This window comes from Dendropsophus ebraccatus, chromosome 15 (genome assembly GCF_027789765.1).
Source record: "Dendropsophus ebraccatus isolate aDenEbr1 chromosome 15, aDenEbr1.pat, whole genome shotgun sequence".
Lineage (NCBI taxonomy): Eukaryota > Metazoa > Chordata > Amphibia > Anura > Hylidae > Dendropsophus > Dendropsophus ebraccatus.
In genome coordinates, this window is record NC_091468.1 from 36204207 (window position 1) to 36218510 (window position 14304).

Genomic DNA, 14304 nt, shown 5'->3' on the forward strand with positions numbered 1-14304 from the left:
AATGCAAAAATACAGATTACCTACCAGATCATAACCCATTGAAATGAGGCAAGCTCTGAAGTCATCATGATCCATCATCCCCTTTTTCCTCTGTTGGTTGATTGAGAGACATTTTATGTCAGTAGCTGCATATTGTATTGTAATTATTTTAAAACTGGATTTCCATATTTCAAAGAGGGAGATATGATATATCACATGTAGTAAAGAAGAACGTAGAATGAGTTATTACAATGATAAACAGAAGGTTACCATCTCACTAAAAGGAAACAGCAAGGGTTATGCTTTCACGTAGGGCCCTATTTGAAGGACTGATATGGGGTAAGAGAACTAACACCGATCTCACGGATCAAAAAAAGCAACAGGATTCCTTCAGCTCAAATAAAATATTCAAATTTGTTTTCTAATGTCTGCACAAAAGATACGATCAGAGAAAGAGCGAATTCCGCCCCCCCCCCCATTTCACTATGTTTTTGTCTTAGAATATACCTTTCAAAATGAGAGGGGTACCATATTGTGAACATTGCATGCCTGTAGAACACCTGCATGCGGTGACCAATAGCCACACCAGATTGCCAAGGCTGTGTTGACATTCTCTGCATGCAGTGTCCGGATTTGCCCGCATGCAATGATCACAATAGGGTACACACCCTCTTTTGTCTTAGAAGGTATCCTCCAGAGAGAAATGCAGGATGGAAGTGGAGTTCCAGGGAGCAGGAATAGGTAATACATTTTTTTCCCCACAGACAAGCCCTTGAAGAAGACGAAAACTGGCTCAAAATGCGTCAGTTTAATAAAAGATTTTAATTAAATTTGGTGAATCTCATACACTGTCAATGCACCTGACTTAAAGGGGTATTCCAAGATAAAATAACTTTTCCCTTATCCACAGCATAGGGGACAAGTAAGAGATCACAGGGGTCTGACCTCCAATCCCTCTGCGATCTCCATATTAGCCCACGGATTCTTTGTGGATAGGAGTACCCCTTTTAGCCGACCTGTTAGCTCACTTCCTCCTCGTTCCTCGCTCACTGGCTGTGCACCCCACCTCTGAGCTGAAGCTAATTTCTGACATAAAATATGACAATTTCTAGCTTAAAGGGAGCCTATTACCAAGACAATGCTATCTAAACTATCAATATAATTTATTATAGACCAGGAAGAACTGGGCAGATGGATATATATCTTTGTGGCAAATATTCAGTATAACTTGTAACTTGTTGATTGAAATCCCTGCTCAGTCTGTATTAAGGAGTCCAGTGGGTGGTGTCACTCAGTGATAGCATCACTCACTGGACTCCTTATTATGGAAAGATCAGAGATTTCAATCAATAAATTACAAGTTCACTAAATGTTTTCCAATTAAGATATATATTATTCTGCTCAGCTCTTCCTGCTCTGTATCATGATGCAGACAGCTTAGCATATTCATGGAGACAGGTTCCCTTTAGGTTATTATAAATTTCTCAGACGGTGCGAGGCTATAACCTTCCTAAAATGCTCCATCAATTTTTCAGAAAAGTGGGGATGGACAATGGCCTCAGTATACAAGATTTTTTAACATACAATGGTTCTTTCTGGACCATCGTAACTTGATACGAGACTCAATGTACAATGCTACAGACAGTCAGGGGCTGTGTAAATAACTAGATGATGGACTAATAATGCAGTGATTGCCTGTCTAGTGGTGCCTCTCTACAGAACAGTCTATAGTAAGAATATACAGTAGATGGACACAACCTTAAATGCAAATAATATCTCCATATGTCTAGGGGTGCTACTAATACTTAAAGGGGCATTCTGCTCAAACATAACTTTTGATATGTTGCTGCCCATGGTGAGACTAACAATTCCTGGAACTGGGAGAAGGAGACTGAATAAATAATAACAAGTATGGAATCAAAGGAGAAGTCCGGTGAAAATTTTTATTAAAGTATTGTATTGCCCCCCCAAAAGTCATAAAAATCACTAATATACACTTATTATGGGAAATGCTCATAAATTGCTTTTTTCCCGGTACTTACTACTGCATCAAGGCTTCACTTCCTGGATAACATGGTGATGTCATGCCCCGACTCCCAGAGCTGTGCTGCTGTGGCTGCTGGAGAGGATGATGGCAGGGGGACACTGAGGGACACAGGGCACTGGAGGGACACTGAGCATCCCTCTGCCATCATCCTCTCCAGCAGCCACAGCCCGCACAGCTCTGGGGGTCAGGTCGTGACATCACCATGTTATCCAGGAAGTGAAGCCTTGATGCAGTAGTAAGTGCAGGTAAAAAAGCACTTTACAAGCATCTCCCCTAATAAGTGTATATTGGTGATTTGTACAACTTTTGGGGGACAATAGAATACTTTAATAAAAATTTTCACCGGACTTCTCCTTTAAAGTGGCATTCTGCTCAAACATAACTTTTGATATGTTGCTGCCCATGGTGAGACTAACAATTCCTGGAACTGGGAGAAGGAGACTGAATAAATAATAACAAGTATGGAATTAATTGTTAGTCTCACCACAAGCAGCAACATATCAAAAGTTATGTTTGATTGGAATACCCCCTTAAACCAAAGGGGATAAAAACAAAGCACCACAATGTAGCACACCACTGTAATAAAATAGCTGTACTAAAAAGACAAACTAAGGGTTAAAAACACTTAAAAAATTAATCTTACTACACAAAACAATACAAAGTGCAATATTCCCTCCAATTCAAACCAGGTAAGGCTATAAAGTAACATCAATTGAAATGACTATAATAAAGTGCTGTCTATTATATCAGGTAGAGGCTGAAATCATCCCAGACTCCCATTTTGGGATGACATTTTGGGGGCTTCAGAACCAATTACCAGTTTTCCATAGAGTTTCGGTCTCAGGATACAATATTTTCAACATATAATGATCATCCTGGAACCAATTAATATTGAAATAAGTTGAGGGACCACTGTAATTTTCTCCATTCCATGCAATGAGACTTGATAAAAATAGCCTTGGCATAATAGTATCTCCCCATGGATTGTCAGTCTATAAATACCACTAAACACAATGTGCACAGCTTTATTGTATCACCCTTGAAATAGCTAGCCATGAAAGGATTACTTCTGAAGTCATACAGATAAGGCTGCATTCTATGCAGCACAACAGATGGAGGTAACATATTCTGTGCCAGTCTGAGATTACCAGGAAATTACAGAAAAAGTCTCATGAGGGTTCTGAACGGGTACTCAATGATACTTAGAACTGATCAATAATTGTACGGCCTGCGGGCCACATCCGGCCCGCTAACTAGCTCTGACCGGCCGTGTCAGAGTGGCTGTGCTGCTAAATCACTCATAAATTCAGAGTGTCAGCAGTACCCTGAACATTATGCTTACGCCATACAGGATTCATTGGATTCAAAACGCAATGTTTAGAGTGCTGCTGACACAGTGTACGCAGGTGTATGGGCTGCTGCTTTCCCCCCTTTTCACATGGTAACATACTTACCCCCACCCTGCCTGGTGTATAACCCTGTTGTTCGTTCTGCCATCTTACTGGCATTCGAGTGACATCACTCGCCGGAGAGCCAGGGGACTATGCCAGGCCTGGTAAACATAGGGGCAGCAGGCAATGCCGGGTGCTTGTAGCACCGCCTACCGGGGGTGGGGCAGTGCTGTTGGAGTCTGCAAGGGTCACCCTGAGACCCTGTGGGAGCCTGGGTGGGAGGCAGGGAGCACGCGCCGGCCCTTCTTAGATGCCATTCCGGGGGTTTGGTGGCCCTCGAAAACCATTCCAATTTCTCATGTGGCCCCATGGGAAAATGAATTGCCCACCCCTGCTGTAGATGATGGAAATATAGGATAAAGCCACATAAAATAATTCTGTGTATTACCTTGTCAAAATGATTGAATGAAGAGCGGAATTCATTAATCTGTTCCTGAGTTATGCCTTTGGCGTCCCGTGTAAGCATCTGAGTTTCAATTTCATTGATTGTTCTCGCTATTGTAGTTAGGAGGAGCTCCCAACCCACTCGTATGTGCTGCGCAAGAAAACAAAGTCTGGTCAAGTTCTGATACAATAGCCAAGCCATGTGCAAAATGTGCAGATCGATCTATCTATCTATCTATCTATCTATCTATCTATCTATCTATCTATCTATCTATCTATCTATCTCCTATCTATCAATCTTCTATCTATCTCCTATCTATCTATCTATCTATCTATCTATCTATCTATCTATCTATCTATCTATCTCCTATCTATCTATCTATCTATCTATCTATCTCCTATCTATCTATCTATCTATCTATCAATCTATCTCCTATCTATCTATCTATCTATCATCTATCTATCAATCTATCTCCTATCTATCTATCTATCTATCTATCTATCTATCTATCTATCATCTATCTATCTATTATCTATCTATCTATCTATCTATCTATCTATCTATCTATCTATCTATCTATCTCCTATCTCCTATCTATCTATCTATCTATCTATCTCCTATCTATCTATCTATCTATCTATCTATCTATCAATCTATCTCCTGTCTATCTATCTATCCATCTATCTATCTTCTATCTATCTATCTATCTATCTATCTATCTATCTATCTCCTATCTATCTATCTATCTATCTATCTATCTATCTATCTATCTCCTATCTATCTATCTATCTATCTATCTATCTATCTATCTATCTATCTCCTATCTATCTATCTATCTATCTATCTATCTATCTATCTATCTCCTATCTATCTATCTAAATCAGAGTTTGTTGTATTACAGAATCTGACTGTTCAATGCCGGCTGCAGTTACATCCACATGAAATAGCTGTCGGGTTATTCACAGAACCTATATAGATCATTGAGTAGAAAGGATTACAACTTTCATACCTCCATAGTGTAATTTGTGTGTTTGTTATCGAAGACAAGCGACTCCTGAATGATCTGGTGATCGCCTTCTAGTTTGTCAATGTTGTGCTTGTAATTGATAATGTTGTGTTCTTGCTGCTTGAGGTTGTTCATCTGATCTTCAAGGGTTGCACTCAGGTCAACAGAGCTGCGAGCGATTTCCTGTACATAATAGATATCATCCCATATCAAGAGTTCTACATTTATTTTGCATATTAATATATTATCCTCCAAAGTATATAAGTGCTAAATAACATTCTGCTTTAATTTAATGTTATCATCCTGAAAATCTGAGTTTAGCTTAGTATAAGTTTTCATTGTAATCTTTTGAATGTTACTTTGTATGGATATATTTACATTTTTTATATATATATATTTTTATTAAATTTTCACAATTTCTTTCCAAAATAATTTTTTTTTACCTGCATCTTGTTCTGAATCCATGGTCCGATGACATTTGCTTGAGCAGCAAACTGGCGGCGCAGGCGTTCATTAGCTTGTTGTCGTGCCAGTTCTTCTTGCAAAGACTGGTCTCTAGCAGGTACAAGCCTTTTCACCTTCATAGACAAAAGTGAGATTTATTGATTTCTTAGTGAGTAAAATGGATCAAAAGTCTATTATATGTCCTGTATAAACTAGATAACCTAACATAAACTAGATGACCTTAAAGAGGTACTCAGGAAAGTAACGATTAAAAAAATAAAAAATATTTAATAAAGTTATATTAGTTGGTAATATAACTTCATGTGGGAAAGCATGTGGGACAAGTAACATGTCATCTTTTTCCACATGGTTCCTTGTCTCTCATTAAATTCAGTTTTTTTGTTTTTTTGTTTTTGATAGACAAATGAGATATGATCACACAACACAAAACAAAATTTTGTGTCTTTCATGCAGTTTTTTTAAACAGCTTTTTAATAACTGATAAGTGGCACGTTATTTCCTTTTCTGTATGTTTTTTTAGAAGTTTTTTTTAAAAAAAACAGGAAGCTATTTTTTTTAATTCCCTGTTGTAATCATTGGGATATTTTGCACATTTTTTTATGCAGATGTGGACAAACTCTAGAAGTTCCTACTGACAAAAACAGCAAGCTGAAATCTTAAAATCTATGAAGCACTGATAATGTAATGTATAATTGAAACTATAGAATAGTGTTCAAGGATAGATGTACATAGTAGAAATAGCTTGCATCCATTTATAGCAATAAGCCAGAGAAACAACATTTTATAGTTGTGATGATTTCTAGTGCTCTCGCTTACCTTCTCCCATTTGGTGCGGAGTTCATCCAGGGTAATAGAGCTATATGGGTTCACTGAGGATACTCTAATGTTATAGCTCTGAATCACTTTCTCCACCTCGGTCTGAATGCCTATAATGGCTTGTCTCTCCCCGTCTGCTTCTGGCAATGTGGCTTTAAATTGTTCATGAGCCGTGATTAATTTCTGAAAAATGTAAGTAAATGCAGATTATACTATACATCAACACTGTTTATAAGAACTCAACTAGTGACAAAGCAAGAACTACATTATAGTTTATGTGTTATTAAATCTTCTGCAACAAGTATGTAGAATTATGAATGCTACATTTTCTATTATTTATCATGTGTATTGTATACAGCCATACGTGACCCACCTGGATTTCCTCCACACTGTGGACAATAAACATGTCCTGGAGATCCTCCATGGCTCCCTCCATCCAGATGTTGAAAGGTGCCGCCCTCTTGATAAACTCCAGGTGAAGATGATTGACTGTTTCTAAAAGCTTCTCAGTTCGCTGTATGGGAAAAACAAGAAACCTCTAAAATCTCCAATGAGGTTAAAGAAAACTATTAGATGGAAGCCATAGACTACATCCATGTTTTACAGGACTCCCTAGGGCTGCATGCACCTTCTGCAGCAATAAAAGGCCACATGCCTTATGAGTATACTTGAGAGTCACTCATGTCTAAAAACTATACATATAGGGGGAGATTTATCAAACATGGTGTTAAGTGAAACTGGCTCAGTTGCCCCTAGCAACCAATCAGATTCCACCTTTCATTTTCCAAAGAGTCTGTGAGGAATGAAAGGTGGAATCTGATTGGTTGCTAGGGGCAATTGAGCCAGTTTCACTTTACACCATGTTTGATAAATCTCCCCTATAGAGCAAGTACTTTTTACATTAGAACATCTGTACTAAGGAGAGCCCAGATTTCCAGAAGTTGTTCAGGACTCCTTTGTTGAGATAAAAGGTTAAATCATCACCCTATAAAATCACCAATTTTGGCCATTTTGCCCAATCTTAAAATTATATGTGATAGCAGAGAGCACACTTTTTCTTCCATCGCAGACTAAGAATATAGGTGTTTGGCATGATTGACTGAATTTGGCCAATTATTTGCCAGTTTGCACAAGCGTGTCTTGATAAGTAGGTTAGTATGAACAATCCCATTAACAATGAATTGGCCCCATTCTGACCAATTGGAGACTTGAAAATGACCAACTGTTTAAATAATTTTTAGGTTAACATTTTTTTTTAAATCATTTTGGTGATTTTCTTTCAAATTTTCAAATTTACTATTTATATTATAAAATAATCCTGAAATCTTGCACTTTTTATTTTGGCCAAAGGTGCAAAAACTAAGCCTCCCCCTCCACGTGGAATGGGCCACAGAACATGCTTATAAATGTGTCCCATAGAAAGAATAGGGTCCGGAGATGTTCAATGTGTCCATAAGGGTTGCTGTTAAAGGCATACACATAGAAAATGAAAAAAAAAAAAAAAAAAAATAGAAAATATATTAGAAAAAAAGAACATATTCCCATTGTCCGTCTCTAACCAGTAAAAAAAAATCCCCTTTAAGTCATGAATGTCAAACTAGTTTATGGTACCATTTTGTGCTGTAATAAGTAACATTGCAGCTTGTGAGCTGGTATCATAAGAATCCTCCTTGTTTCATGCTGGGCCAATAGGGAGCACCTGCCATCCAATTGTCTAGTAAGGTCACATCAAATATACCAGGTTATTTACACCTTCTATAAACGTGTAGAACAGCTATTAAAATGACAACTTATAGAAATAACTAGTGAAATTCCCCCACATGTGGAACATCTCTCATAACTAGAGATAAGTGAGATAGAGGAGAGGATGTGGGGATATGGGTATGTATGTATTTCCTACCATCCAATGTGTAAGGAGGCCTCCTCAATCTTCCCCAATGGAAGATGTCATGGGGGACAATGGTCTGGGAATATGCTATGTCCCCACCCTCTATTCAGAACACAGGCCAGGCCAAGCCACGCCAAGCCTGTTGTTTCTTGTTTCTAATGTCCATTTAGAGTCCATGGGGGGAAAAAACAGATAAAAAAATGGATGCAAAAACAGATGCAATTTCTGGTTTCAGAAAAATTATATAGATTTGTAGATTTATAACTTTCTTCTATTTAAAAATCTCAAGTCATCCCATACTTATCAGCTGCTGTATGTCCTGCAGGAAATGTTGTTTTCTTTTCAGTCTGACACAGTGCTCTCTGCTGACATCTCTGGCCGAGACAGGAACTGTCCAGAGCAGCAAAGGTTTTCTATGGGGATTTGCTCCTGCTCTGCACAGTTCCAGTCTTGGCCAGAGATGTCAGCAGAGAGCACTGTGTCAGACTGAAAAGAAAACAACAGTTCCCGCAGGGCATACAGCAGCTGATAAGTATGGGAAGACTTGAGATTTTTAAATAGAAGTATATCATTTTCTGAAACCAGTTGATTTGAAAGAAAAAGCTTTGTACATATGAAAAGGTTGGTGCATAACAAAAAGGAGCCAGGAAATGTGGTGAAATATGGTGCACTGCAGTGCTGACAAACAGCTCCAGTGTCAGGTGATCACTACAGAGCACAGTGTTCTTTCCTAGAGCAGCACTGGCCTCAGATGACACACATTACTAATGCTCTATGAAATAGCGGATAAGCAGGTCATCTACAACAACTATATAACTAGAACTAGTTTGCTTTCCTTTCTACATGTGAATACGTAAAAAGAAAGTATCTTTGTATGCTAATGCACAGGCCTCCTAACAAAGATCTCCAGTGAGTTGTATAGTCAGACAGTGATGAAGTCAACAATTTATTGCATATTTTCTCTTTAATGATTCCAGGATATATGTCTTGTCTAGTTACTAAATGTCATTTAAAAATCTATTGATAGGAATGATATGAAAGCTGGGCGTCTATTCACTGGGGGCAATGCACTCCAGCCCCTGTTCCAGAGCCAAATGCAGAGTGTAATTTATGAGCTGTATTCATTAAAGCGGAGGAAGAACATTTGCATATCATTTCCTATTCTAGCTATGAAAGCCTTGACGGCTATTAAAACTCTGCCCTGGTTATTTTGATTTGCAGTCCTATCAGTTTCCATAAATCTTGCATTCCTATGTGTATACGATTTCTGGAACGTTATTAGATTGATTTCTTTAACTTTAAGCAAATTATTTCAGCAATGTGCTTGGGATAGTTCTACAATACAAGTCTACGTGTAAAACGTCAATGTTCAATGTTTCCTGTATCTGAATCCTTAAAGTGTCATTGTCGCTATAACTCAACAACTAAATAAAAAGTAGATATAAAACAAGTTTGAAATTTACATTCAATATATGTTTTAGTCATAAAAAACACGGGGCTTCCTGTGTTCTGACTTCTTTTTTTTTCCCCAAAAAAAGTCTAAACACAGGAAGTCCTGGGTCTCCCAGGTCATCTGAGTGCTCAAGGCAGTCTTGTGATTGAGGGACACACTGAGTGTCTGTACTGGCCGGAATTCCTGTGTTTAGTCTTTTTTTTTAAACCAGCACAAGATCAAGACCAAGGACTAAAAGTTGCAAAGGTTTGCACACAAAACTTTAAGGCTAAGTTCACACAACGTATTAATTCAATTAATAACGTTCATTGTTGCAGATTGCAACACCGGCCGTCATTTATTCAATAAATACATTGCATTGACTTCTATGAAAGCACGGCCGGAGTGTATACACATTGTATACACTCTGTCCGGGATTCCTTGCGGCCGCACAGAAAACTGACTTGTCTCTTATGTGCGGCCGCTATTCATTGAATAGTTGCCGCACAATTCTGACAGAGCAGACAATGTGAAGTGCGGCTCAGGCTGCACTTTACTTTGTGTGCTATGGTGAATCAAAAGAAATTAAGTTCATCCGGTTGGTACTGCAGTCTCGGCCAGGATGCACTTCACACGCCGTGTCACAGAATGGCCAGTGTCATACATAGTGTGAACCCAGCCTGAAACTTTTTAAGACACACACACAAAAAAAAAAACTAACTACCCTGTTGACAATTTCCCCTGATTGTATTTTCTGAACTGTATATAAAAAAAAACAACTATTTTATATAACTTACCTCAAGAGCTTCCCTCCTTTTTTGGGTTAATGTCCCAAGTCTGTCCCACTGGTCACAAATCTTTTGGCATCTTTCATTAACTCTGGCTGCATCATGGTAGTCCAGCTCACTGAGTGGAGAAAATGATGAGAAATTCATTGTTCTCCATAACTAGACCAAACATTTACAAATTTTTAACATTATCATATGACAAGACTGGGAATCATAGGTCCTTGGCAAGTTTATACCTACAGTAGGTAACCCGCAACATGGACAACATTCTAATAGAGAGATGACCTTTAAAAGTTCAATTGATTTCCATTAATATTGTAAAACAAATGGATAAAGATCAGTTTAGTAGAGGAACCTAGCATCCAATCCATGACCACACTACAGGATCTTTCAGCCATCATTGCCGAAGGCCGTCAAAAAGATATACAATATTTGTCGATGATGGCAGCCTACGATGAGCATTATAGACGACCGTCATTAGCAAATATTGGAAGCCTTTTTGACAGACGTTGGCAATGACTGATGAAAAATCCTGTAGTGTGAACTTAGCCCTAGGCTACAATATAGCTTTTGATAACAACTGCGTATCATTAAAGTAAAAAAACAGAGGGTATTGCCATATATACTTTGCACTTATTTACGTTGGGTTTTAGATACTTTTTGCCTTACATATGACCAAGCTAGACCGCCCCACAACTATAAAACAAATGGTAATGGTAATTAACCATAAGCAAACGGTAATTTATGATGCCGATGTTTTTTTCAATTACTTTTACTGCTGTTTTGTTGCCTTATTCTTGAGTTTGTTACTTTTCCATCAGTGATTTATCTTTTGGGAGTGGTAATTGATTTTTGTAACTGATCTGTTATATAATGCAGTTTTTTTTTTACTTTTATTGCTGTCAAAATAAATTAATGTGTGAACAGGTGAAAAAAAACTTCAGTTTTTATGATAACAACAAGTTGAAAATAATGAGCCTGGTCATCATTTTTATGGCTGTGCTCAATTATGGTAGTTTTTCTCTACCATATGACCAATTCCCTTTAAGACTTCTATGGGGCACATTATTAGGCTATGTTCACACTATGTAACTACCGTAGTGATCACGGCCGTGATTACTACAGTACTTGCGTAGTGCTGCACCTGAGGGAATCCCGGCCGGAGTGTATACACATGGTATACACTCCGGCCAGGATCCCTAATGGCGCTGCAAGAAACTGACAAGTCAGTTTTCTGCGGCCGCTATTCAGTGAATAGCGGCAGCAGAAAACCTGTCAGTGCGCACAATAGAGCTGCTCCATTGTGTGCAGCAGGGAATTCGGATGCGGGCGCGCAAGGATGCGCCCGCATCCGAATTCAGCAGAAGTGAAGTACTGGCCGGGATGATCTTTTCTGACACTTGCCGTTCCATGACCCGGCCGCGTCACGGAATGTCTGGTGTCTTACATAGTGGGAACATGAAAAAATTTTCATTTAAAATTACTGCCGTATTTTGGTATTATTTTACTGTGTGTTAACATAGCTTCATGTTTGGGTTATGTTCACACATTTTTTAGGTAAAAATATGGCCATATTTTGATAAATAATAATCATATTCTTTATTTACGGCTGTAACTATAAAACTACAGAGCTATTTTCGCCTTAAAAAACAGAATAGGAGCAGAATTTGAGCAGAATTCAAGCAGAATAAGGGTGGGTTCACAATACTGAATCAGCATGGATAAGTTCCGGCAGATTCCGTGGCAGCTGGGCCGATTCCGCCTTCTGCTGAAGAAACTGACATGTCAATTCTTTCGGCGGACAGCATTGAATGGTGTATATGGCACGGGCAGAGATGCGTGCCGTCGCGAGTGGGTATGAGTGAAGGAATCAGCTGGAACTTATTCATGTGGATTCCATAGTGTGAACCCACCCTTAAAGCAGAATTTAAGCAGAATTAAAGCCCAATTGACTTCTATAGCATTCCTCTAGCAGAATCCATCCAAAGAATTAACATGTCAATTCTTTGGACGGAAAGCGCATCTGCGGCAGAAAGTTCTGCTCAGAAATTCTGCAGTGTGAACAACAGAGTGGAAATTCCATTGAACACAATGGGACATTGCTCTGTTCATATTTTACAGGAGGAATTTTAAGCGGAAATTAAAAGCGGATTCCTCTTCAATTCCTCGCCTATTTCTCAGTATGAACGCACCCTTAGGGCCCTTGCACATTACGGCAGGTAACTTGCGCCCGTCTCCCTTCGGTAATTCCGTCTCTCGCCCCCCCCCCCACGCTCCCGCCTGACGTTCCGTCGGTCCCATAGGCTCCATTCTATGGTTAAGCAGATTCCGTCGTCTGCCCAAAGAAGTGACATGTCAATTCTTTGGGTGGACGGATGAATCTGCCCGAGCATAGAATAGAGTCTATAAGACAGACGGAGAGTCAAGTGGGATCAAGCACGGAATCTGCAGCAAGTTATCCGAATGATTTCCGTAGTGTGCAAGGGCCCCTACAGCATAAGTTCTAGCAGAATCGCTTTTACAAGAACTATCTGGGATTTTAATATTATTAAGAAAACTAAAAAAAAAAAAAGTTTAAAATGGCTGAAAACGTCATTGACAGCTGCCAGTAATAACACGGTGGAATAGAGTAATAAAACCAAATGGCCAGTGAGTCATTTGTATAAACTGAATGATTCTTAGTAAGGACTAAATTTAGCCACTAAAAGAAGAGGGTTTTGAAAAGCCCAAGATAATATTCTTACCCAACTATGCTAGGAATTCTTTTACAGAGTACCTATGACACTATTGGATGCCGCGGAAATAGTTTTATCAGCTAAATGTCAGCAGCTGTGAGACTGTGGAACATACTTCAGCTCCTGGGCGATGGCAGCAATCTGCTCCACTCGGTCTTGGCGGGAGGCCAGCTCGCTCTCAAAGGCCTCATGTTTCCTCAGTAGTGCGCGCACTTCTGTCAAAGATGAGCTCTCATAGTCTTTTTGTGTTAGCATTTGCTCCTTTCCTGGAGACAGAAAGTAAAAAAAAAAATGTTTTCTTTTAAAGGACAACTCCGACGAAATTTTTTTTTAGCTTATTTAACACACATTACAAAGTTATATATTAACTTTGTAATGTGGTTAAATACCCGGTCTGGCCCCCTTCCCCCACTTTCGGACCCCTGACCCCCCCGCCCGGAAGTTAAAGAATGTATACATTACCTATTACGGTCGTCACGGTCCTCTTCTCCCGGGCGGCATCTGGTGACGACGACGTCAGAGCCGGGGGGCGGTCCGGGTCTTCTTCCTCCTCGGCGTCTTCATGGAGAGTGAATGGGACGGAAAAGGCTGCTGGTGCACATGCGCACCAGCAGCCTTTTCATTGGCTGGAGCGCATCACATGGCTTCCAGCTTGCTCAGCCCAGATTGGCTGAGGTTGCTGGAAGCCATGTGATGCGCTCCAGCCAATGAAAAGGCTGCAGGTGCGCAAGCGCACTGGCAGCCTTTTCCATCCCCAGGACCCGGAAGTCAGAGACATCGCTGGACGGCGGACAGCGGTGACGGTGAGGCGGACGGCGGGCAAATGGAGTGGCGATCGTCACCGGAGGGATGGTGAGTATGCTGTCTGTGTGTGTCTGTGTTTTTTTTTTTTTTGGGGGGGGGGAGTGGCACAACTTTCATTTGCTGCACTATAGACTCTCTGAATATAGTTACATAGTTAGTAAGGTTGAAAAAAAGAGTCCATCAAGTTCAACCTACAGAACCCCTACTGCGTTGATCCAGAGGAAGGCAAAAACCCTTATGAGGCAGATGCCAATTGCCCCATCGCAGGGAGAAAATTCCTTCCTGCCTCCAATGGCAATCAGAATAATCCCTGGATCGACGTCCCATAACATGTAAACTAGTACACATAGGCAGGGCCGTATTAACCACTAGGCCCCTGTGGTCCGGTGCCTAGGGTAGCACCTTGCAGGGGGCAGCACCAGGGAGCAGGGGGAAGGAAACAACTTTTTATTTTTGTTTTTATTTTTTTAATCTCCCACCTCCCATTCAGACTTGCCAGTAAATCTGG

The 14304-nt window shown here is 39.9% G+C and overlaps 1 protein-coding gene across 1 annotated transcript in view; it reads right to left on the reverse strand.

Annotated features, from left to right (window-relative positions):
• Positions 1-14304, reverse strand: part of ACTN2 (actinin alpha 2) — a 56006-nt gene that overhangs the window by 4453 nt on the left and 37249 nt on the right. The window contains exons 12-19 of the mRNA XM_069955356.1: positions 13108-13258; positions 10267-10375; positions 6523-6663; positions 6150-6332; positions 5312-5446; positions 4872-5051; positions 3866-4012; positions 25-90 (exon numbers count right to left, since the gene is read on the reverse strand). Of these exons, the coding sequence (XP_069811457.1) occupies positions 25-90; positions 3866-4012; positions 4872-5051; positions 5312-5446; positions 6150-6332; positions 6523-6663; positions 10267-10375; positions 13108-13258 (1112 nt within the window). The remainder of the gene's footprint in view (positions 1-24; positions 91-3865; positions 4013-4871; positions 5052-5311; positions 5447-6149; positions 6333-6522; positions 6664-10266; positions 10376-13107; positions 13259-14304) is intronic.